Here is a 19,771-nt window from a genome sequence, read left to right as displayed (position 1 = left end):
AGTGTTTTATATTTCTTGCTCTTAAGTATAATTTGCAATTTGCAGCTCTGAAATATTTAGATGTGCTCGACTTACCAAGTAATCTAAATCACATTCCAGAGCTGCTATATCCTTATTATTCACCATTCTTTGTCATCTGCAAATTTTAATCAGTTTTGATTCACATTTATGTAATCACTGAATAAATTAGCCCCCAGACTTGAAATACCAGTCCCTGTGGAAGACCAGAAGAACGTTCCTGTTAGATAATGACTCACCACTTCCAAAACAAACCCTGTCAGCCAGTTTTGCGGACTCTCAAAATGATCCTGCGTGGTAGTTTCTCTGTATGAGAACGTTTGGCAGTATAGTCACGCCATCCCAGCTCTCGGAAACAGCATTGCAGTTCAGTGTCCAGGACCTAGTACCACCCCCGGAGCAGTGATTACTCCTGCGGTCTGAAAGAAGGGGCAGAAATAAGCCGCTGCCGTTTGTGTAGGTATGCAGCGTGTAAGTGTGAATGTCAGGTACATTTTGTATGAAACGTAAGTTGCAGTCTATAAAGAGGCTCTACGCAGAATTGGTACGCGTATAGGATGTTCACCACCCTGCCCCGATAAGAACACAGTAAGCTCTTAAACACCTGATAGGGTTGAGTTTCAGTAACATGAGTGAGTCATCTAACAGGTGGAGACAAAAAAAGATTCAGTCTTGCAATACATAACTGGAAGGTGTTTTTATTTCCTTTCCCTCTCTGTAACCTCCTGTGTAACTGCCTTGTCTGTATTTGGATTTTAAAATTTTTCTAAGGCTTGAAAATGCGATATAACTGAATATTAGGAGGCCAAAGCTAGCCCTCCTCAGAGGGGGGCTTAAAGACCAACTAGTGATTTGGTCTTGCTGATCTGAACACGCTTCTCCCTTACCCATTATGTTCAGCATCCTACTTGCTTATTTGTATGTTAGAAAACACTGTCTTCCTCGTGTAGTATACTGCACCCTCTCACGTCTTTCCAAATATAAACCAGAGAAGTTTACTGAGTATTTCCATGGTGTCATTATTAACAGTATTTTGTTATTAATAATATAAGTATCTGACCTCCGTCATAGAGTGTTTTTAGGATTTCTGTTGTTCCTAATGTACTTCTATTGTTTTTAATGGACATAGCTTTAAGGTTCTTATTTTGGGGTTATAAAAGAAAATAGTTGCCCCAGCCTGCTTGTCTTGCCACACAAATGGAAAAAGTGAAGAGTTACTCAAGTCTTGTAAGCCAAACTCTGTGAGTGTGAGGAGGGGGTTTTTTGGGAAGATTTATTTATAGACTTGCTGGTGAGTCATGAATTGCTGAAAAAGACAGATTCAGGCAAGTCAAAAGTATTTGAAAATTTGAATCACATTCAGCAAATTGTTTTGGCCAAAAGAATGGAATGATATGTAAATATATATGAATATAATATATATATGTTTGTATATATATATTTGTCCATAAATATGAATTTTTGTAAATGTCAGTGAAGTTTTCTTCACTATTACCAAATTATTTAGGCAGCACCTGTTAGCGAAATATAATCTACTATTTGGTATCATATACAGACATGATACCATAAGAGAGAGGTAAACCAGATCTGAAATCTGCTGATCAGGATATTTTCTGTACAGGGAGCACTTGAGCCCTATTCCCTGCTCTAATTAGTCTTATTAGCTTACCAAGGCCATACCCAGGAGCCTAGTTATGTATATAGCCTGGGAATGCCCTTGGGGTTAGAGTAGTCCTCTAAGACTAAGGCAAGTGCAAAACCTTTTTCCTTTTTACAAGGAAATCTGGCCTTTGCCTGTGATGATAGTTGTCATCTCTGAACTATGGAAAACAGGAGGAGGGATTGGATACAAAGGAAGTCATCAATTTATTCCTCCTGCTCTGTTCTGCGAATGCTCCTAAGATCTCTGAGGATCCAATCATTGTTTCTTAATCCTCTATTAAAAAGAAATTAGTATGTGTGAACTCAAAATAAAATATTTGGTAGTCTGTAAAACGCCCTGATTTACACAAGATGTGTATGTGCATGTGCATGTGTTTTTATAAGTACTCATTCTCTTAATTTTTTTAGGGGTGGGGGGTTAGTAAGTATGGAAATTAATGGAAATCCATTCAGACCTAGTTGTGAGACTAATTTTGTGTAGAGGAATAATAATTCACTGCTTGAACAGATGAAAAGAAATAGATGATTTCTGAGCCTACTTGTATCTTTTAGTGACATTGTGTTTTGGGGAAATAAATTGAAGGGAAGCCAATGGGAGTTGCTACACTGCACAAAGGGGTGTTTTTGACTGATCAGAAGGTTCTCCCAGAAAATGATACTGTAAGTCTCAAATCACAGCATCAGCAGATTTGTTTACTTTGTGTATAAGGCACAAGGGAAAGTGATGAAGAAAACAAGGAATATTTAGCCTGTGATGAATGTAGCCAACAAAACTGATACGGAATGTGAATCTTTTGAATTCTAGGTCAGCTACCTTTATTTGTAGTTCATTTTGGAGCTCTGAGAGTGTTGCACATATTGCACATAATTCTAAAGTGGTGTGAAGTCATAGACAAATTCATAATACAATTCACGCTGTTAGGGAGGAGAGAAGTCAGAGGGATGGCACTTCTGTGATCCTAAATCTGAACGGTGATCTTGGTAAGAGAAAACAGTGTATCAGGGAGTCTCTGTATCTCAAGTCTTGCAAAATGCTTAGAGCAAGTTTGCATTTGCCTTGTCATAACCCCAGAGCTAACGTGACGTGATATGATAGGCATCTCCCAAAGTTTTCTAGCAGTGAGAACAGAGAGTTGAAGGCTCCAAGAAGTGCTCTGAAGGTGCCTTTGCACATGGTTGCATTCTTAAAACTTAAGACTTAAAAATTAAACTGGGCAGAGAAGCTTCTGAACCCAGTTGGTTTTGAAAGATGGTAAGGACTGGGTGAGCTGACCTTGGTTCTTGCTATGAAGAAACGCATCAAATAATCCAGGACTGACAGGACACTGACAGATAACAAGTATAGGTGAATATAGACAAATAGATATATAAGTATTTATATATAGTAGTTACATTTTCAGGTCTGAGTTTCAGATGCTGGATGAGTTTCCAAGCTGGTACATCACCAAGCATCAATGAAGATGTTCTCCTAGAAGACATTATTTCCATTATGTTCTTGGTCAGAACTAGACAACCCATGATTTAGGAAAATATCCATAGGATCACAAAGGATTATTAACAAATCTTCCTGAAAATTGATTTGGTATAAATTGGTGATGGAAGGGGATGTTTTACAGGCTCACCCTTTTAGATTAGAAGATCAGGGTAAAACATGTATTAAATTATTGGGGACAAGATTCTATTTGTAGAAGGATGAATTGGATGTGTGATTTTCAAACTTTTCAAAATTTTGAACCTGTCAAAATTTTCCAGTGAGGCTTTGTGTCCTTTAAAAATAGTAAAAAAACCTGATATGGAAGTTGCTCTTTAGCATTTAGCCTTTTGCTTTTACCAGTTGTCCTTTACGGGCTGTTTGGACGTAGTCTCTATGCCTCTAAAAACTTGTTGAGACACCTACGACCTATGCCTCTAAAAACAGGTTGAAAAAACAGATGGCTTCAGAAGTCTTGTAGTACCTGTGGTCTAGAAGAGACTGTGATTTATTAGTATATTGTGAATGGTTCCTCACAGGAGCATTCCCATTGAAGGTAATGGGATGTGCTCTCTACGTACGTGTTCTCAGTCACAGAAAGGAAGTCTTGCTTTATCCTTTGCTTTCTGTGATGCAGCAAAAAACCTTACAGATGGTTGTTTATAGTTTTCCCTGTGAGGCCAACCAAATACATTTGTGTTATTCTGCAATAGTACTATCTGAATCTTTCATGGGGCACTCCGTCTGTTCGTTTAGGGTCTGGCCAGTGGGTTAACTCGGCGGGACTGCACGAGTGCCGTGCAGAACCAAAGTATTTCACCAAATAAAATAAAAAAGCGACGTAGAAATCGTGCCCCGGGATTCTTCCAACGCTCTTCTCCATCTGGATAGCCAGCTCAGTTGATGAAAACAGCTTGAGCGGCCTCCGCCCGCACCTTGCGGCTCCGCTACCGCGCGGCCGCGCACAAGCCGCCGCCCTCCGCGGGGAGCTCTCGCTCCTCCCGCCGCGGCCCGCGGAGACGGGCGGAGCGGCCGGACCCGGCCCTCCCCTCTCCTCCCCTCCCCTCCCCGCCGCCTCCGCCCGCCCCCCGCTCCCTCCCTCCCTTCCCTCCCTCCCGCCGGGGCCGGCGGCAGCTGCGCGGCCGCGGGCAGGCGGCAGCCGGTCGGGATGGCGGTGCGGGTGCGGGTGCTGCTGGCGCTCTGCGGGCTGCTCGCTGCCTGCCGGGCGGCGGCGGCGGAGGCGGCGGCGGGGGCGGCGGGCGCCAGCCGGCGGCGGCGGCTGAGCGCCGAGGAGGGCATCTCCTTCGAGTACCACCGCTACGCCGAGCTGCGGGAGGCGCTGGTGGCCGTGTGGCTGCAGTGCCCCGCCATCAGCAGGATCTACACGGTGGGGCGCAGCGCCGAGGGCCGAGAGCTCCTGGTCATCGAGGTCTCCGACCGCCCCGGCGAGCATGAGCCCGGTAAGGGGGCTGCGGCGGCGGGCGGCCCCCGGCCGTGCCCGCACCTGGCGGCAGGTAGCGGCGGGGCGGAGCGGAGCGGAGCGGGGCTGCCGCCCGCGGCTGCTGCATTGGGCGCGGGGGCCGGCGGCAGCGGGCAGACGCTCTCCCTGAAATAGTGGCTCCGGTAGCGGCACCGGCTGCCGGCGGTCGCCAGCGCTCGGCGCAAAGCGTCTTCGTGTCTCTGTCGTTGGACTTAGCGCCCTGCGGAAGGGAGAAGCGCGCTAAACCCGCGCTGAAGCGTCAGAAGATGCAGCAGCCGCGGGCAACGAGGGCGCTGCCCGCTGCCCTGCAGGGAGGCACCCGGTGCGGAGGCGCTGGAAGGGAAGGCGCTGGCCTCCCCCTCCCCTGGCGCGGCCCGGGCTGTCGGGGAAAAGAGCGTTAGGGGAGCATGTGCCTGCGTGGCTGCGTCCCACGGCCGGGCTGCGTCCCACGGCCGGGCTGCGTCCCACGGCCGGGCTGCGTCCCACGGCCGGGCTGCCTGCGGAAGCCGTGTTACCGCGTCACGCTACAGGCGTTGGCACATCTCTCAGGTTATGCGGTTATGCGTACCTGGGGTCTGAGGCGTTTGTTATAAAAGGGGATGCGATTGACACTGGGCGTTTGTTTTGCACCTACGAGGGTGCATTTTTCAATCGTTTCCAGTTTCGGAGTTGATAGTATCACGTCTATATGTGAAAAGGCTTAATCTTGAAAGCTGCTCCGTACCTGGGGCCCAACCGTAAGCCGCCTGCAGTCGTGTCTCCACATTTCCCTCAGTGGGTTACAGAACAGGCCTGGAAGTCTCTGATTTTTAGGTGGAGATGTGGATTCTGTGGGTCTCTGGGGATCTGGTCTATGCAGTTAGTGCTTAATGTTCCGCTTTATGACCTGAATATAACCTTGCTTTGCATCCTCAAGGGACTTACATTTTTCCTGACTGCATTAGAGCTACTGCTAAAACTTAGAGGTCATAGGATATTGGACGTGAGGAAGGCAGGGTAGCAAAGCATTGTGTTGAAATGAAAAATGTAGGAATTGCAGTGAAATTTGAAAAATTTCTTTGTGGTATGTTGCCATCGTGATACGAAGGGTGATCCTGAAGCTAAGAATTAATCTATTGCCGCTATGTAATTTGCATGCTAGAACGATACGCAGTTAGCGTTGTGACTTTGTGTTACTGTCAGGGGACAGTTGCTACAGCTCATTTATTTGGCACTTCTGTCAAGCCAGCTGAAACGGGGACAAAAAGAGCACTCTGTGCAGCCTGAGACGGGGCCGTGGCTCTTCCCAGGCCGTGGCTCTTCCCAGAACAGGGACACGCTGCTTCTGTTGGTGTCAGTGACGTGAGAAAGGGTTTGTCGTTGAGCCCAAGCAAAAGAGAATCCAGCTTTATATCAATGAGCGATAACAAACCGCAGAAAAGAAAATTTCCTATGGATTGCATCCACCTATAAGCTACAGTGAACATCAAGCATTTCCTAGAACGTGCTCGGTCCCTCACAAAGGGAGCCCTATAGACGAAAATGCCACATGTTGCAATGTCCAAATCACATGTCAGGGAATGTGATGAGTCCTGGCAATCTTTAGTGGTGGATGCTGCAAATGCTGTTTTTTTGCAGAGGATTAACCAGGGTTTGAAGCAGAGCAAATTCATTGTTTTATTTAAATCCTCATTTTCATTCTGCGAGGTAACTGAGCATTTCTCACGAAGTGGAGAGCTGCTGCAGCTTTCGCTATCTGCAGTGGCACATGAGAGAAACTCAGGATCTTTTTAGGAAGGGCAACGAGCCAGACCTCATGCCTAGTTATGGCAGTGCTCCTCGAAATAATTGTAAAGGCGCTGTTAACATCCCTGCTTCCTTGTTACAGAGCTTCAGCACCTAAATATTGTGCTAATGGTTGCATTAGAGGTGTTTTCTTCTTAATAACGTGCCCTTTCTTCTCCTATGTAGTAAAAGGTAGCACTGTTTATTTTTCTGTGTGAGCTTTTTTAAGCTGTGCGGTAAAAGAAGTGGAGCCTTGTACCAGCCCTGGCAGGAAACAGGAGGCTGATCCTGCAGCTCTTACCTGAGGGGGATCCTCTCTCACTCCGAGCATCCATGCTTGATTCCCAGGGCAACAACAGGAATAAGGATATTTTGTGTGATTAAAACTTGCAGGATCAGGGCCTGATTTATCATCCTCTGTTGTTAAAAAATGCCAGAAAGATTCACAGACACACACATACACATAGTTATTTTTTCTTTTTTCACAACAGGCTAAGTTCTTATTCCTGAACGAAACCTATTCTGACAAGATATCCTGAGTGTCACGGGGTTTATTTTTAAATAGATGTAAGTATAAATGAAATATATGCTATGGGTCGTAGGTCCATGGTCTGTAGAGAGCTCATGCTTCTAGAAGCCTGGTGAGCATGCAGGGATGATACCTGAATTATCTAGTGAGCCTCTGTGAAAACGAACAAAAATGTTTCTGTTTGCTTACTGAGCAAGTTGATGACAAAATAAATCAGGGAAGTGTCAGCAGAGCATCAATAAAGACTCTTTGTACTGAGTAAAGAGGCTTTGTACTGAGTGAATCAAATACTGCATGTACATGCATACGTTGCATAATCACGCATATTGCATGGCCGTGCAGCATGGTGCGAATGCATTTGATCGTATGTAAGCGTATAAATCAACTTTAATTTTAGAATATCAGCTAATTTTGAAAATAAATTTGTAATGTATGTGCAATATTTGAAAAAAATGCGTGAGAGAAATAGGAAAATTTTAGAAACGTGCTTTAGACTTCCAAAGCAACTGGAACAAATCCTTAGTGAATGAAGCAACTGAAACAAATTATTAAGGCCTCATCTTTTGCTGGGGTAAATATACATTATGAGGATTTTTTTAAAGTCCTGATACTGCGTTGGAAACCAGAACGACTCCATATGAGCCAGTCTGGTTTCTTGCATAAGCATACGGAGTGTCTTGGCAAATCGTGGAAACCCGGTGTAGTCACATGGAAGATGAGCATGGCCTTCACTGAGCTCTTCCCAGGGACGTGCTAAATGCCAGAAGCGTGAGACTGCCTAAAGTTTCTGATCCTACATTAAATACTCGGAGAATGTGCTGCCTTCTCTGCAAACTTGAACACCACGCTACCTGTGCTTCCCTTCTGGTTCGTGCCAGAGTTTGTTCTAATATTTTGCAATTTTTTTTTTTTTTTTTGTGTGTGGCAGCAGTTTCTTTAGGCTGATACTGCACCTGTATGGGAGATTAGAGCCTGCAATCGCTGATGGAAAAGCAGCCCTTGAATAAGGAGAAGCAAAACCCGGAGCTGAAGATGCTTGAACTTTAACAAGCAGGTTTATACTGAGGCAGCTGTTCCATGCAGATAACTGTCTAGTCCCCATCTATCCAAAGGTTAAGGCAGAGGAAGACTTGAATGAGACTGTATCGGTGGTTAGGTGTAGAAGGTGTTGTATAAACCTAGACTGGAAGCGATCAAAACGTTTTTGGAGTAGCTTTGATTATGTGAGAAGATACAATTTTGTCCCCGTGCTTGCCAAAAATTGGCAAAGTTAACAGAAGATGGCAGACGGTGAAGTGAGATAAAGCGAGGAGACAGAGATTGTGGGAAGGTGGTGATGTACCAAGGAAAAACAGAGGACAGTTGACAGTAAAGCACAGATTATTTCTGGGACAAACTAAACAATATTTTGCTGTAATTCAGGTTCAGGAGAATACTGACTACTCCTGAGAGAGGAAATAAGCTCTTGCTTTGGATAGCTGATGTCCTGTTGAACAAACACCCAATGGACGCTGATCTCTTGAGGCTTTTTTTATTACCACAACTAAGCTCATTTGGGGCATAAGTTTGTATTCTTCAATAGCAATGAAATGTATTTAGAATCGATTAATGCCAAAAGCAGTTCCTCCACCGTTAATGTTCAGCCATTTGTTCAGGCACGCTGCCACTTCCGACTCATTTGTACCATTGATTTTGGTGGTGCAAGACCAGTCCCCTCCATTACCGCTTCACTTCAAATGTGAACATGAAACATTTTGACACTTTCAAGATTCCTGGGTGGTTTCTTTTTTTTTTTTTCTTTACATTAAAAAATTGCAGATAAAAATTTCTCTCAACTCCTACTTTCTTTTTATAAATTACTAAGATTTTTATAGTGGTTATTTTTCAGTGTTTAGTTTTGTGAAGAAATCCTCAAAGTAAGGCTTATTAATTGGCTGGTTACATGTGTTATAGATACAGGCTCTGAAAATTACTTTGGCATCAAATGAAAGGGAGAGAGGATGGATGAAAATACAGATTTTGTTACAACAAAATGATCTGCAAATTTGTGACATTTTCATCGAATTGTTCATGCTAGAGAAAAGGAAACAAATCCTGAAAATATCAGAATAATGGCATTTTGGAAACAAAATATTTCATGGTTTTTCAAAATAGCATTTAATTTAGAAGAGTTTTTAAATTGTAATGATTTTATTGTTCATCCTTCCTCCCACCAGCATCTTTAAAAATACTTCAAATAGAAGGAAAAGGTTTATTTATAGTTGAGTGAGACATCTGATTTTCTAGAAGATGACATACTTGGACTTCTCAGTTTCGAACAACAGCAACGCGTTGTGAGCCAGTGAAGCAGGTCTCGGGTGAGGCAGGAGCACGCCGCGCGTGAGGTGAGCAGCACAGTTGTGACTTGGAGCATTTGCAGGACCCCGCGGGTGTGACTACAGTCAATTTTACGAGGTGCAACTCAGCTACGTTAATCCTTGGACCTTATCCTTTGGACTTTATCAAAGACCCCGCTTGGCACAGTGAGGAAATGGATTGGGTGGGTCATTGCTGGCCCTGAGCCTAAATAAGCTCCTTGACTTCCCAAATTGCAGCTCCTGTACTGGCCCCCCCAAAGTTGCCCAACATTAGGCTCTCAGTTTCTCACACTCCAGCCCTGCAATGCTGGAGCCGTTTCCTCCTGCAAAAACATAATTAAAGGGTGACTCAAAAAGAAGTGCAAATCATGCCTCTACTGTATATTGGGGAAATCTGTCCGCTAATACAGAAACCGTACCTAGGGTTTTTTCTGTCATTGAAGTGCTCCCTCATTCAGCTTTGGCACTAGCCATGTGGGCTAATACTTTCTGTGATAAGAAATTGTGATAAGTAAAGCCAACAAATTCACAGGGGAAAAAAAAAGCGTTGCTCGTAATGTTTGTATTTCACTGTTGCACAAACCCCATTTTTTAATATTTTTTAAATGGTTGTAATTTAAATGGCTCTGCAGCCGTTCCAGAGGACCGCGAGCAAGTGCTGCTCTTTGAAAAAGAGAAACGGCAGCAGCTAGAAGAACAAACGCGTAGGAGGCTGCCGTGATTTCAGCCCAGCGTGGGCAGGATCTGCTGTGCTGCCTTAGCGCGGTAGCCCAGGAGCGGGGAGACCACTCGCTGTCACCGGTGGGCCCTTGGGCTGCCCCGCTTCAGACGGGCGAACGCAGCGCTCGGGTTGGCGGTAGGGCGTTTTGGCAGCGGTGATGTTAGAAAGCACGCAGCTCGTCTCTTGGTTACGGCGATGTCATCAGATGCAGCCGTTCTAATTTTATCCCTTACAATTAATTGCACTTGATTTTGTAAAGCTTCTTTTCCTTACACTTGGAATTTGCAAGTAAAAATCTTGTGAGCTCTTTGATGGGCCCTGCTAATATTTCCCAGTTTTGCGGAGCATTAATACAAATTGTATACAGCAAGGGCTTGTTATTGAATCTAGATATTAGAGAGCAGACCTAATTTTTGCATGCTTGAGATGTAAGCAAATGCCAGTTTTTATCAATGGCTGCTTGTTTAGTATTCCCTTTCTGGAGGGAGGTGTTGAAGGCTATGGGGCTGGTAAATGCAAGTGCACTGAGTTCATATCCATCCAGCTGCATTGCGTAGAGGTAAGGGCTGTAAATGGGTCGGTATAAGCAAAACGCTTTGTGTCGGGAGTACAGGAGCCGGCTTTCCTTTGCAATCCTCTCCAAAGGCGGGCTGCTCTCCGGGCAGCAGGGTAACGAGCACCCGCAGTGCCAAACCGAGAGTGTGAGCAGGGCAACTGCTGGTGTCTCTGCAGGCGTGTATGAAATAAAATGCAGAATAAAACGTGGTTGAACCTGTTATTCATGTAGCCTTCTGCATTTGGATTTTTTCCTTCCTTTGTGCATCAGGGAACAGATTTTTCTTTCAGAGCTTGTGAGGACGTTCTGGCTTTCCCATCAGCCACCACAGGGGACACGCTACTGACTCGCCTTCTGGGAGCGCAAATCCGGGGCTGGTTGTACCTCGCTCGTTCTGACGAAGACTGAGAGGCTGTAATTAACTTCCCGGCGAAATCCCTTACGGGCTGTAGTGCCACTTAGGGTAGTCCCCCTGGAGTCTCCCAGCCAGGATTTGGCCTGGGGTAGTCTCTGGCAGAACAATTTCGATGCTGCCTGCATTCAGAGTGGGACGTCCAGTGTCCTTCGCGGATTCTGTAGGTTGCACAGGTCTCGAGAGGGCTGTAGGATTTGCTGGCAGTAAGTGGCTGGCTGTACGTGCTGAGCGAGTTTCTTAAAAGCATCTGTTTTATTTTTAAGAGTCTTGAATAACTTTTTTTTTTTTTTCTTTTTTAGAATGTACTTGGTAACACTCAGTTTTTTGAAAATAGATTTTTCTTCCTTAATATTTTCTTTCTTAAATAAATATTTCTGAATTCATCCTACCTTCCTATCTCAGTTTTAATGTTCAGCTAAAAACAGAGGTGTAGAATACCGAGAGAAAAATGTGCCCACAAAACTGGTGAAAGTCAAGGAGATGTAGGCACATTTATAGATCACATTTGCAGCTAGTTGTTGATGCCGTTCACGTTCCCGTTGAAGTCAATGGAAATTCACAGTAAGTGTGGTTAGGCAGCTGTGCTAGGCAGTCTCTGCAGCGTTTGCTAGAGATACAATACCCGTACTCCAAACTGCTTCACTAGCTGAGGTATTTAAAGACCCCCCTTCTTGTTAGATCATTTGAAAAAGGGATAAGAGAGGCTGTGTGCTACCTGCGAAAATGCTACAGATCCCAGCTACTGCATCTCAGAAGTTTCTCTTTTATTTGCTGGAATAACACAAAGGGCAACCAAGCTGTAGTAAAAAGGGCTGTAATCGTTAAGAATAAACATGACTCTACAGAAGGCAGTTGTTTTATTTTTCAGGCTTAAAATTAGTCTGAGTATGCAGAGCATTCAGTTTGTCGGTCTGACCCTGGTTTTGACAATCCCACTCCTTTCAAAAGAGTTGATTATTTTAATTTCTTTTAAAGAGAAGAGTTGTCATCACCTCCCACATCTGCAGAATGCCTTAACATTTTCCAACGAAAACATGAGGTCAGCCTGTTTTGTTGTTGGTTGGGATTAAAGGGCTATTTTATTATGGTGACATTAACGCAAACTCCAGAGAATTAGTGAGAAGTATGTAAAGCACAGTGATTTCCTAAGATTTCGTGAGACATTTTGTTAAAGGCAGTAAATTGTAATCATCATTTATCAAAAAATGACCTCGCTATTAATTCTTAATTTACTTTATTCAGGAGAAACTGTTTATTTTTCTATAATTTAGTGATCAATATCTCAAGCCTTTAAATTACACAGAGGGTGAAAAGTGCAAGACAGGTCTTCCTATTTCATAATAAACACAAATTTTGGGCTGTAACAATGGAATTGCTACTAGGCTCAGCCAATAATTTAGTATTAAAACTACTTTAGAATTAATTCTGTGTTCATTCCACCTCATTTTTGTTTTCAGATGTGGTACATGATTTAGAAGCCTACATGTTACAATCTCTCTTTGCCGATTAGCAGGTAGACCTCTTGGTTGGGCCGCAGTGCCCTCTGAAAACGTCTGTTTTCTCTGCTGACTATAGGAGGAGCCAACACTGGGCAGGCTTCTAACTTGGGAACATGTGCGAGAGCTTATGGTTAAGACCTGATGAATCCCAGCCTTCATATGTCATCATGTAAAGTACCTTGTTGTGCTTTATATGCTTGCTTTGTGAAACATACTATTTATGAACCCTATCTGAGCTTTTCTCGGCAGATTAATTTATATTGTTAAGTCTTCATACCCATTTAATTCATGTTCCTCTTAAAAAAAAAAAAAAAGTCATATGCCACGCCTCTTTTTGGTCTACATTTTCTTTTTAAACAAAAGTCTCATGCATGTATTACTACAGATTCTTGCTTATTTTTTCCCTATTGAGTTGGGAATTAAACTGGAAAGGTTTGTAGCTGAATTCTCTTAAAATGTTGTGGAATCAAGGAAAAGTGAAAACTGCAGTGTGTACTTCAAGGCTTCTGGGTCAGTTATTTAAAATAATGGGTAGAATCAGGAGCAGCAGAGTAAAGGGTGTATACTTCATATACTTCATTTTGCAGTAAGTTGCAAATCAAAAGCCAGGGTTCAGTGAATTCAGTGGGATCAGAATGTTCTGTTGGAAGCTTACTTTCTTGTGTGGGGAGGTTAAATGAAGACACCAAGGGTCTTTTTAGTTAAAAGGCTGAAAAAACCCTAATCCTTATCAGTAAAAGGTAGCAGGGTAGGGAGGTTTGATTTGCAGCGTGACGTGCATCTGAGCTCTTTTGGCTGCCGTAGATCTGCATGTGTTATCTCAGGTTTACGGTCGAAAGCTGGTGCTGTATGAGGAGTGGGTTAGGGGCTCTGCGGAACAACAGTGCTGGAGAAAGCCGCTTGACTTGCTGGGATTTGGCATTTTTGAATCTGAGTTCTGCCATATTGTGAAGAAACGACGGTATGTACTGTGACCGGATAGCTGCCCTGTGGCACTGAAGTTGTCGCCTTGCTTACTCCTTCCAGGTGCGCTGTTGGGGGTGAGGAGACGAGACTAAAAGCGCGGTCTTGGTCCGTAGTGCCCTTCCCCTTGGAGTGGAGGTTTCTTGCAGCGCGCTGCGGTTGTGCTAGCTGTATTGGCACCGGACGCATCTTCCCATGACAGCAGCAGGGAACAGGGTGGTTGTCAGAGGGGTTTGGCTCAATACGAAGGCGTTCGTTACAGACGTGTCTGTGTAGCTACAATGGCCAGGTAAGAGAGAATCTTGAATCATAAACCCGTGGTTGGCAGTTTGAAAGCAGTAAACGTTTGGTTTTAATTAGTTCTTTTTCTGAAGTGAGACACTTACGGCTGTATAAGCTAAGAGCTGCTTCCTGGTAGTTGTTCATACTGAATTATAAGCAAAACCTGACGTCTTTGTTTACTCACAAATGAAGTCCCATGGAGCAAGCCGAGACAGTCATTCTTTGGATGGAGCTGTTCATGACCGTGGGGCGTGAGCTGCCGAATTTACAACCAAAGAGATACTGCTCTGGCTGCAGAGCCTGCCTACAGCGAGAACAGCCAGCGTATACCATTTTGAACACAGGTGTGGATCTGCCTTCAAGCCAAGTGGAAAGAATTGTTTGATCAGGTGGGACAGCTGACTGGCCAAGGTTTAATGAGCTGCTTTCTTGGCAGAGGCATCCTTGCTGGTATACCAATCTAATGATCCAGTAGATTTTTTTAGTATCGAGAAAGTGTGGGGTTTCTAGCTGCAAGACGTCATTTGAATGTCCTTTTACTTTTGTGTCCCTCAGAAGTAAAGGGAGTTCACGGTGTGATTGTCTTTCAGTTACACATTGCTGTCCTTCACTGTTATGAACAGTGTACTCCTTGCACATTCAAAACTAACCTTTTTTTTTTCCTATGCTAAACTGAAGGTTTTGTAGTTTTGGCTGGCTCTGCATTTTGGCTTATTGCACAAATGCACAGTTTTTTAGAACTATAAGCAAAATCGAGGTGAGTCTGCAACCTAAATATACACTTTTTACACATGTAAAAAGATCGTTACTTCAAAGGGAGCCTTATGGCTATGGTAAGCTGACCCTCCATGTCAGATTTTCAACTGATATAAAATAGACAGGGGTTTAATTTCTCCTCCCGCCCAGCTGCTGAGCATCCACAGATCAAACTGAAGTCACTGGGAGCTGTACATCTGAATCTTCATTATAAGCAGGAGGCTTATAAATCCTAATCCTCAAGCCAACTTGCATGTGTGCCCTTAAAAAATAGGGCTAAATGTGACTTCGATTCTGTAATAGCCTGCAGTTAAGGAACGAGTGATCAAAGCTTACGCCTTTCGGAATGAAATTTCTTCTTTCTTTTTGATGACATCAGTACATAGTGGGATGGAGAGAAGAAAAAAGCTGTGGGGTTGGGAGCTGGGCTATCACGTGTTTGAACTTTAAACATGGTCATTGTAGGAAGTCGTTTCACAGAGAGGAAAAGTAGTTTCGTGATAAAGGATGTCTGACTTATTTCTTGGCTCTGCCGTGTATTTCTTGTCTTTTCGGATAAGAACGTCCTCTCCCTGTGCCTCAGGTTCTCATCTACATGCCTAGGTTCTCGTTTTCCATGCTGCAGGTTAGCATGTGGCTATGCCATGTACCCAATATATAGATGTACTTGATAGATGGCGTGTGGTTCAGCATTTGATCTGCCTTTAAGATGCGGTTCCTACCTGCTTCCTGCCAGAGTTTTCCTAGTAGCAAATAGCCCCAGTATTTATGCTGACTCAGCTATGCTAATAGACATAGGTGAGGAGGAGTCAAGAGTTTCTTTCCCTGTTTACCTGCTGCAGATACACTTTTTTTTCTTGTTGGTTTAAAAATCTGCCTTGATAGCAGAGGAGTATGAAGAAGGTACCAATTCTCCCTTTTCTTCCAGTGCTGATAGGTAGAGTCACGAGAGAGACATATATATTTGCAAGGTTTCCATGTGTTACAGTTAGAGGAACAAATAAATAGTACAAATCTTCAGTGGAAATCTTGTAGTACAAATCTTCAGTGGAAAAGTCTATAAATAAACAGAAGCAGAGGAGCATCTGTTCCTTGATACTCCATGGAGCAGCTGATAAAAATAAAGTCTGTATTATAACGGTAGCCAGTACGAAGTGAAAAAGTACCTGACAACGGAAGACCCCCTGAATAGAGAAGTTTAAGAGCCAACGAGCTCATCTGACTTGAAAATTGAAGAACTGTCGGAAATAGCTGTTGCCATGGAGACAGAGAGGCTTAGCAGCCTGAGGCTGACTTCATTGGTCTGCTGCTAGCACAAGTTGCTTGTTTGAGTAGCATTAATATGTTGTCTCATGCTGCTTTATATGCTGAGACCATCTGGCATTAGTGGTATTTAAAGGTGCAGTTCAGTTGTGGAAAGAGTTGGCCAACGTGGCTTGATTTATGCTTGTAAGACGAGTTACAAGAGTTAAGAGGTCTTTGAAAAGCTGCCTCGTGCACTAAAAATATTTGGAAAAGTCACAGCCCGTACAGAGATGAAGTGGGGCTTTAGGAAGCAGCATGGGGAATTTCAGAGGTTGGTTTTGTGCTCAGTCAGCGCACATTTCAAGTATTCACTGCACAAACGTGCACTTTTGCGTGTTTCTTCAGGTGTGTATGTGGAGGCAGCCATGCTTCTCTTTCCAAAAATAAGCTTTTTCCACTGTACATTGCGAAGCTGCTTGGGAGCTGCAGCTCCACCACCTTGAACAAGCATGAGATCATATTGCTCGTCGTATTGTGTATTAAGGAAAGGTATGTTGTAGAGTTAAATGAACAAAATAAGGCCTAACCAAACAGAGCCCCTCTAGGTTACTTCAGAGTCCATGCTTTCAAGAAGAAATATTTTCTTTTAGTTTGCCTGTATACCATTGAAAACATTTCGTAGCAAAGTATTTGATAAGAAAGAGTTTGCAGAGACTAAGATAAACCTTATCTTTCATCTATTTATAGCTGTGAGTCTCCATCTGCTTTCCTTAATACCACTCTGGAGTGGGAGTTCTCTTCCAAAGGAGCTTATATGATAGCGCTGACATTCCTCAGACGCTTGTAAATTTTCACTGTTTTTTACTTTGATAATTATTATCATGATACTTAATAATTCTCAAGAGTTTTTCTTGTCATCGTTCCCTGACGACAGACGTGGATGGTTAAAGAGGGACCAAATAAGAGCCAGAAAATGTTCCTCTCTGAGCTTATGAGTTCCAGCGTAGAGGTCTGTCTGTGGCTGAGCATCATAGGAAAAGTGGCTGGAGGGAAAACTAGCTGGAGGCTTTGTTCTCCTGGACAGCCTTAAAACTATTTGAAGTTAAGTCTTGATAATAAACGCTATGAAAGCATAACAATGGAAGCATTTTTACATTCTCGAGTTACCGACGTTCTGAAGTTACTGATGAAAAGCATTCATAATGGTGTTCTGCAGCTGTGTAACACTTGTCCACAGATATTGACGTGATATTCAGTGGATAATGGTGGTGTACGGTGTAGTACAATGATAAAATGAAATAAGGACTTGGGATCTATTTCACAAATCTTTAGGTTTCAAGCTTTTATTCTGGAGCTCCGACTTTGATGCCAAAATAAATTCTTCGTATAATTTCACTTCAAATGCAAGACCCAAGAAATACATAGCTGTGGATCTCCTAGCTCCTTTAAATAGCTTTAGAATGATTATATGTGATGCTTAATGTTTTTACAGCTTAGTTCTGTTTTAACTCTGTCAGAATTAATATAGGGCACATGAAGAAAGCCAAATAACTTCTCTCCCCAGCCCACTCTCAAGCCCCAGTTCCTTGTTTGCAAGTCAGTTCACTCCCTGGGTTTTTCTTGAAGCTGGTCATCCAGTTCTCTCTGAGACGAAGCTTGGGTGCAGTTTTGGGGATCAACTCACCCCAAGACCCACCTCGTGGTGATACGGACAGGATTGCTGCAGGACTGCTTGCTGCTGTTATCCCTGAGCAGTCTTCCAGTGTTACCTCATCGCGTCTCGCAGCATCACGTGCATCTACCTACTCTCACAACGTACCCAGGGTACGCCACACACTTTCACAGTGGTGCTATTAAAACCACCCTGAGAGGCTGTGACACAGCCCTCACATGATTGCAGGCACTTTGAACTAGATACACCCACAAGTAATTATTTCTGAAAGACACCTGGTGGGGCCCATTGTAGCCTTGTCCAACCATGGGGATGATCAGAAGGGACTAGCCCTGAGGAGCAAGGGTGTAAGCCACCGACACCACTTGGCACGAGAGGTCCCTGGGTGCCCTTAGCAATGTAGGCATAGCCATAATTGTTGGTTTCCAGTTTTATAATCAGAAGTTGTCGTTTCTTGAAGATGATTTATACTTAAAAGCTTAATTTCTGGAGGAGTCTATTTTGGCCAGTTGCTGCTTCGTGCCTTCGCAGTGTTTGGTTTGTTTCAGTTCTCCACATACTGAAATTTGACATATCAATATTTATAGTCTGGGAATTAACTTTTTTTTTTCCTTCATTCCATTCATTTCCAAGGATGGAATGCCACTTCCATTCTTGCTGCATTTCCATAGCACTTAAATGAGCCTACTGCAGCTGATTAAAGTATTCACGGGTTATTTCAGTGTGAGGAAAGATGATCGAATTGAGAAACAGTACCATCTGGAATAGTGTTTGGGCTACTTAACATTATACGGAGTTGCAAAGTCTGATGACTTGGACTGTCTGAAATTGAAATAGTTGCAACTAGGCTTTCTTGTCTGGAGTGTCCAACCCACTTCTTTAAATTTATTGTTAATGTGAAGTGGAATGAACATAGATCAATTTATCCTATATTTTGTGATCTCTTTTACTGGAAGCCTTGAAAACTAACGATGTGAAAATGTGCATTTGAAATAATCAGCCATAAACGGCTAATGACAAGTTCTTCTCACAATACAGTTATAATAGGTCTGTAGATCCAATAGATCTATTTTAACAATACATTTTCTGTATTCGGTGGGTTACTTTAATATAATTCCATATTATGGGGGCAATTTCAGAAACATGTAGTTAGAAACAGCTGACTCATCAGAAGACGAAATGTCTCCTGTACAAAGAATCAATAAAAGGCTCCAGAAATGCTCTGCTTAAATGTAAACAGAGCTGCTATTAGATTTATGCCTCCTAAGCTTTGTCCCAGGTAAATTGCACCTTTGGATAGCATTTCAGTGCTATTCCAGTAATCCCAGTGAAATCCCTATATAAGGTCACTCTGGAGTGCTTAGGTATTACTCAAAGACTTGACAAAGATTTAGTGCCCGTCTATACCTCTGGCTTCCTCTGCAACTTTGAGAAAGGTATTTGTTCTGCCTGTACCTCCGTTCACCCTCCAGGACCCTGGAGCGATAGTGCTTGCACAGCTCGCAGGAGGCTGTGAGAGGGAATCCTTTGATGTCTGTGTTGCCCAAACACCACAGAAACTGGAGATATTAGTGCAATCCATTTTTCATTTTTCTCCTTCCTAGGAACGGAAAGGATTAGGATAATCTAAACCAAAAATACGAATTTGACGTGGCCAGAGGAGGTGGAGTCTCCTGTTGCAGGTCCTGCTTAAGGGTTCTTTAGTGTCCTCCCTAATGACTGGTGGCATTGTCTTCTGCTCTTATTCATCTGCTCGCTAAGTACTGGCTAGAACAGAGCATGGTGTCTCTAAGTTCCTTATTCACTTTGTAGCAATATTTACTTTAAATTGCTCTAAATATATATCACAGATCTCTCTTTTTTTTTTTTTTTCCCCCCCAGCATAAAGTAGATTGGTGTGAGGCATCATTCTACTGACCAGAGTTAGGAAGAGAGCTGTATTTTGCAAAGGACAGGTGAGCATCCAGAGCTGAACAACTTACGATTTGCTTATTGCTGGTGCCTGTCATCTGGGAGCACTTCCCAGACTATTTCTATTAAAATGAATTGCATGGACATTGAGTTAGATAGACCTTACCCTATTGCTGGTGTAAAAAATGTAGGTTGAAACCTTTATGAGCTCCCAGTTCTAATTTAAACTCATTGCATCCTGGAAAGCTGTGAACAGCATGTATTTTTTTTGATACAGGGATTCATTTAAAACATTTTTCTCTTTACTTTCTTCCTCCTCCTTTCTTTTCACTATCTTTTTTTTCCTCATTTTTTTTTTTAACACTGCAGTTGTCTTTTTAAAAGCAGTCTCTCAAAATACAGCAAAGGTGAAATAGAGGAGACGAAACAGAAGAGACTAAAGAAAATGTGGTTTTGCTGCAGATTCTGTA

At 43.2% G+C, this 19,771-nt stretch overlaps 1 protein-coding gene across 1 annotated transcript in view; it reads left to right on the top strand.

Annotated features, from left to right (window-relative positions):
• The first annotated feature begins 4,248 nt into the window (after positions 1 to 4,248).
• CPE (carboxypeptidase E) overlaps positions 4,249 to 19,771 on the top strand; it is a 60,217-nt gene continuing 44,694 nt past the window's right edge. The window contains exon 1 of the mRNA XM_075500355.1: positions 4,249 to 4,611. Coding sequence (XP_075356470.1) covers positions 4,320 to 4,611 — 292 coding nt within the window. The 5' untranslated portion in view covers positions 4,249 to 4,319. The remainder of the gene's footprint in view (positions 4,612 to 19,771) is intronic.

This window comes from Mycteria americana, chromosome 4, assembly GCF_035582795.1.
Source record: "Mycteria americana isolate JAX WOST 10 ecotype Jacksonville Zoo and Gardens chromosome 4, USCA_MyAme_1.0, whole genome shotgun sequence".
In the NCBI taxonomy this organism is placed as follows: domain Eukaryota; kingdom Metazoa; phylum Chordata; class Aves; order Ciconiiformes; family Ciconiidae; genus Mycteria; species Mycteria americana.
This window is presented reverse-complemented; position numbering and strand designations above follow the sequence as displayed.